We start from the raw sequence: 5,133 nt of genomic DNA, 5'->3' as shown, positions 1-5,133 counted from the left end.
ACAGCACTTTGGATTATTCTTTCTCATCAATATATCTATGCCTTTTCTATGTTCCTGAATTCTGAGTATTTATTCATTCAGAATTTTTATTTTGCACTGAAAAAAACTTTCAAACTTATTTTGTTGTCTATCTCTCTTACACATATATTAATAGGAAGACGTAAGTGAGATAAATTTGTTAAGATTCTTCTAAAGTGGCAACTTCTGCCTGGCTGATGGAATTTAAAAGCCATCCTGATTTTGGGGATGTTAAAATAAAAGATTCCATAATACGATACCATGGACACAGTCCTTTGCTTGATAGAACAATCCCCACCCTGTTGAAGTTCTCTGTGCCTTCCCAGATCATCCCTCTCAGCTTTCCACCCTAGCAATATCTACTATTCTGAATGTTGTTTTACTCTTTTGTTTTTCTCCACACTCTCAGTAAATATGTACCCCTAAACATGTTGTTTGATCTTGTTTTTTAACTGTTCTATAAATGGAACTATATCCTATGTATTTTTCTATTGCTTATATTATTCAATATGATGTGAGATTCATCCGTGCTAACATGAATGGCTGGTATTCATTTTCAGAGTTATCTAATATGCACTGTAGTCATATACCACAATTTATCGATCCTCCTGTTTGATGAACATTTGAGCTTTTCCAGGGTTTTGCTATCACAAATTGTTTTACTGTCAACATTTTCCTAGTTGTCTCCTGGCAAGCGTATGTGAGAGTTTCTCCAAAGAATATACTTAGGAGGAAGAATTGTTAAGATTGGATGTTGAGTGGGCAAACCTTTTCTGTAAAGAGCCAGTGGGTAAATATTTTAGACTTTGTAGGCCATAAGGTCTCTGTTGTAACTATGCAAATCTGCCATTTTAATGAGAGAGTAGCCGTAGACAATTTATAGCTGAATGGCTGTAGCTATGTTCCAATAAAACTTTGTTTACAAAACCAGTTAGTTGGCAAGATTTGGCCCTCAGGATGCCAATTCCTGATCTAGATGATAAACTTCTCATTCTGATTGTCTACAAATGTGGCTATATCCCCTTTATCTCTCAATTATCCCAAGGAGATCTGAGTCCTGTCTTCAGTCTAAGGACTGGGCTGAAAGTCTGTGATCAGGAACCTTTGAGAAAGAGAAAGAAGAGCATGGGAACATGGGAGTGGTGATGCTTTCCAGCCCATAGTCTATGACTTGTAGTCATGGTCTTGGGGAAACCAAAGGCAGAAAGGGGTTGAAGCAAAGCATGGCACTCATACGGACTCTGGTGGTCATGGATGGGAGGTGAAGTTGTTTGACTGGAGGCTGGGGTCTCAGGCTGTAGCTTGGCTCACATCACAGCAGCCACTGTGAGGTCATTATCAGGCTAGGGGATATAGACATTCAAACAAGATAGCATTTCTTTTGGAGTTGCATGGTTTCCTTTATTAGAGAAAGCTGGAATTGACTCTAGGGATACTTCCCTGAGGCTGGGTCTCCACTGCAGATTCCTGCCTGGTCTCCTATTTAAATGGATTTAGCTTCAAAGATTATGGTCTCCATTGATTCAGATGTCATGGTGCTACAGATCTCCAGGTCTTTGCCATCTGGGGTTTTCTCTACCTTCGTCTCTATGTTGCACTTCTCTAATGACTTAGCCACGAAGTCTACCTCTCTATCGTGTGATGGGACCCCTGTTTTTGAACCAGGCATGGCTCTCAAGTTCCTGAAGAAAGAGCCAATTTTACTGGATTTCTTACTTATAGCACTTGAACTATTTGCAGATTTGATCTTCCCCAATTTGTGAGCTGTCCTTGACACCCTTGCTGCAGAGCCATGGGTACCACTCTTGTGAGAGCTGTGTCCTCTGCTTCTTGCATGGCTCTGCCCCTTCTCCTTTCTGTCATCTCTTTTGTCATGGCCGGATAAGGACCGATGGGAGGATGATTTCCGGGTCGACTTATTTCCTCCTGTCCTGTGGTGACCTTCACCTGTCCTGTGGTGACGTTCACCTCTCCTGTGGTGACCTTCACCTGTCCTGTGGTGACATTCACCTGTCCTGTGGTGATGGGAACTTTTCCTGCTGGAAGTTCTGTCCTTCTTTTCTCTTCTTTCTTTTTTTCCCTTCCGGGTTTCAGCATTGGGCTGGGAGACCTTCTGGCTTCCATCCCGTTCACTCATGTAGCCTTCACTCTGCAAGGTGGAGACAAGGGGTCCTACAACTAGGCATCCAGATCTTTCTGCAGCAGCTGTGCCAGTTGTCATGGTGCCTGCAAACACCACACTCATGCTGCTCCCTGGGGAGATACTGGCAGCCCCCGTGGTCAGGGTAGAAGCACCTACTGAGGACATGCTTGCAGCACCCAAGGCCACATTTGTACCCTCTGAGGATATATTGACAGCACCTGCGATGGCCTTGTTGGATCCGCTTTCTCCCGGACATTTGACGGTGGCTCCAGACAGGGCCGTGCTTACCTGGCCTGTGCTCGTAGATTTGGTTGCTGCTAAGCTCAGAGCACCTGATGAAGAGCTTGTTTTTGCTCCTGCCACTGCCAAGCCTGCTGTAGAGCTTGTTGCTGATCCCGCTACTGCCATGCCTGAGGCTGCCCTGTTAGCTGCTCCTTTGGCCATCCCTGCAGACCTCATAACTGCAGGTGAACTGGGCATTCCACGGTGACCATGATGGATTCCCTCTCCCCCAGCATAAGCAGAAGAGTTGGCTCTAGACACCTCGCGGGGCTTGTGAAGCCTGAACTCATCCTGATCCCCTTCTCCATGGAGCTCTGTGGTCTGTGCCAAGGGGAGGAGAAATAGGTATGAAAGAGATGATAAAGTGAGACTACAACTGTCTGCTCCTTTCTCAACCTGGAGCTGGAGCTGAGCCACTTGAAGCTTATAATTGGAAGGACCGTAGAAATGATCAAATCTATGCTCCTGCTTGATGCGAGATCCCACCTACACCACCCCTATCAAATGGTCACTTGGTTTTTACTTAACAGTCTCAGTGCCAGGGAAAGCACTGATACAATTCCCCATCCTCATATACTTTTCTCTCATACACGTGTTTATATCTCTGCAGGACAGATTCCTAGAAGTAGGATTGCTGGGCCAAGGGATCCACATATTTTACATTGTGGTGGCTGCTGAAATTGTGCATGTGCGACACACATGGGTTGTCCTGATCTTAATCAGCACATGGTAGTCACAGGGATACAGAACGAAGGAGAGACCTCCAAATTGTTAACAATGTTCCACAGCTGATGAGAGTAACTGGGTTGGGATCAGTTTTCAAGAAGAGACTGGGCATTCAGGATGCCCAGATGGATGAAAGGAGTTACAACCCTAGGTATGAGACCAGAACAGCTAATACGTAAGGTCTCTCTGAAATTCAGCCTTGTGGAACAATGGTGAGAAGCATTCAGAACCTCCCCAGCGTGTTAAGTCCCCTAGTGGTGGCTCATTTAGCCCTGAGCCTATTCAAGTGGAATGCATTTCCCAGGTGCCTCAGAGAGCACCAGGGGTTCTATAGGATTAGCTCTGAGCTGCTCTCCCAAAGCACCCTGCCCCACTTCCTCCTGTCTCTGTTGATGCTTACCATTAGGCTTTTGTCATCTTCTAAGTTGGCTCCTTCCCTAGTTGGCAGGGTCGGGGTACTACTGCTGCTATCCACTGGGGGTCTCAGAAGATAGACAAGTTTTTCCCAGTAGCAGAAGAGATCTTCTCGTGCATCTGAAGAGGGACACAGCTGCAAATAGAAAGTACGGCCAGTGGCAAGCTTCAGGCGCAGCTGCTGTTTCTCACGATCGTGAATGGAGATCTTGACAAATTTTAGGGGAAGCAGCCTGGTGAGCTCTAGGATCTTTGTGGGCTTGCGACCTCTCCCCTTGGTGGTGGTCCGGGCGTGTCTGGCATGTTCTTCACAGACTTTCGTTGGTCGAGCCAGCAGCATGACATCAGGTAGCGGGAGGATGGGACTAGTGGATGCAATGCCCACAGTCACCATTCGGACACGGTTGTGTACATCAATCACCTCTCCTTTTTTGCTGATCTGGATAAAGTCACTTTCAAACATAGGTGCATATTTGAAAATGTCATACTCCCCTCCCTTGTACAGTTGTCGTTGCAGTTCCCCCATGGAGGTATTGAACACACCCATTGAACGGTAGCTGTGGGCTGTGTAATAAGGTAACAAACACTCGCTGCTCATTGTTCTCTTCATTCTTGACAGCTCCACCAGCCACAAATCGAGTCCTTGAGAGAAAGAGGGAGTGAAGGCAACTGCCCATCTCCCTGCAGGGCTCTGCCTAAATCTCCCCTCACTACTGCATTTATCCTTCACAGTCCTTTGTGACCTGTCCCCATCACACACCCCTTTGTCCCAGCCTCCAAGCAGCCATCCCCTTGGGGCAGGGTCACCAGTCTCCCCCCAAACTAACCACCACCTTCCCCAGGGGACAGGCTGACCCTGCCAGGGTGGAGGTGGAGGTAGGCTAGATATTCTTTTAATCAAGATGTTAGGATGCATAATTTATGTAACCATTCTGCTTTTGTAAATATCTGGGTTGCTTCTGGTTTTGTTGTTACAGATCTCCCTATAATGACCATCTTCCTGCAAGTATATTTTGCATCTGCTAAACTATGTCCTGGGGATCAAATCCTAGAAGTGGACCATGTGCTTGCTAAGGGCAGATCCTGTTGGGATTGCTGTTCTTCATGTCCTCAGTGTATAGCACACTGCTGATGGGCACTCAGAAGTAGTTGCTGAGTAAATGGCCCAAAGGAGCTACTGCTACCTGTTAGAACCAAAATTCCATTTGTACAGTGGTTTCCAGGGCACAGAGGCTTCTCTAACCCATTTTCTCATATAAAGGAGGTGAAATATAGAGGAGGTGAAATTTTAAAACCATAATTTTATGATGATGAGCTAAGGCTCAGGGTTATCTTGGTCAGTGTCAGAATACAGAGCTGGATTCCATCCCAGGTCTTGTGACTCAGGTCAGGACTTTTTTCTGCCTTAGGCTGCATGGCTCACCATTAGACTCTCATTCTGCACCAAATATGGAATCATTTGCAGGTAGCAATATGCGTGGGGACTTACTGGGAACCACGGGGATTCATAGAGGTCTTGAATCACCATAGGATTTCCCACACTGGTATGC

The 5,133-nt window shown here is 46.1% G+C and overlaps 1 protein-coding gene and 1 long non-coding RNA gene across 3 annotated transcripts; one reads left to right on the top strand and one right to left on the bottom strand.

Moving 5' to 3' along the window:
- Positions 1-1,393: 1,393 nt before the first annotated feature.
- Positions 1,394-4,288, bottom strand: GARIN3 (golgi associated RAB2 interactor family member 3). 2 transcript variants are annotated; one of them, XM_077895730.1, is made up of 3 exons: positions 3,570-4,288; positions 2,450-2,764; positions 1,394-2,167 (listed from the first exon to the last, which is right to left on the bottom strand). In XM_077895730.1, exons 1-3 carry the CDS (start codon positions 4,191-4,193, stop codon positions 1,502-1,504), a joined length of 1,605 nt encoding a protein of 534 aa, XP_077751856.1. In that variant the 5' UTR covers positions 4,194-4,288; the 3' UTR covers positions 1,394-1,501. The 2 variants fall into 2 exon arrangements, with proteins under 2 accessions (XP_077751856.1, XP_077751855.1); XM_077895729.1 differs by having other exon boundaries at positions 1,394-2,764.
- LOC144312744 (uncharacterized) lies at positions 1,416-4,756 on the top strand. The gene is made up of 2 exons (XR_013378326.1): positions 1,416-4,459; positions 4,561-4,756. It is a non-coding gene; the product is annotated as an uncharacterized LOC144312744 (long non-coding RNA).
- The last annotated feature ends 377 nt before the right edge of the window (positions 4,757-5,133 follow it).

The sequence above is a fragment of the Canis aureus genome, chromosome 4, assembly GCF_053574225.1.
Source record: "Canis aureus isolate CA01 chromosome 4, VMU_Caureus_v.1.0, whole genome shotgun sequence".
NCBI lineage: Eukaryota > Metazoa > Chordata > Mammalia > Carnivora > Canidae > Canis > Canis aureus.
Note: the sequence above shows the minus strand (reverse complement) of the source record. Positions and strands in the feature narration are given on the sequence as shown.

What these genes read in the sequence shown, in the direction of transcription:
- GARIN3 (XM_077895729.1), bottom strand. Translation starts at nt 4,193, where the DNA reads ATGAAGAGAACAATGAGCAGCGAGTGTTTGTTACCTTATTACACAGCC. An exon ending in AAGATGACAAAAGCCTAATG is followed by an intron (nt 2,765 to 3,569) that starts GTAAGCATCAAC and finishes CCCTTGGCACAG; the next exon opens with ACCACAGAGCTCCATGGAGA.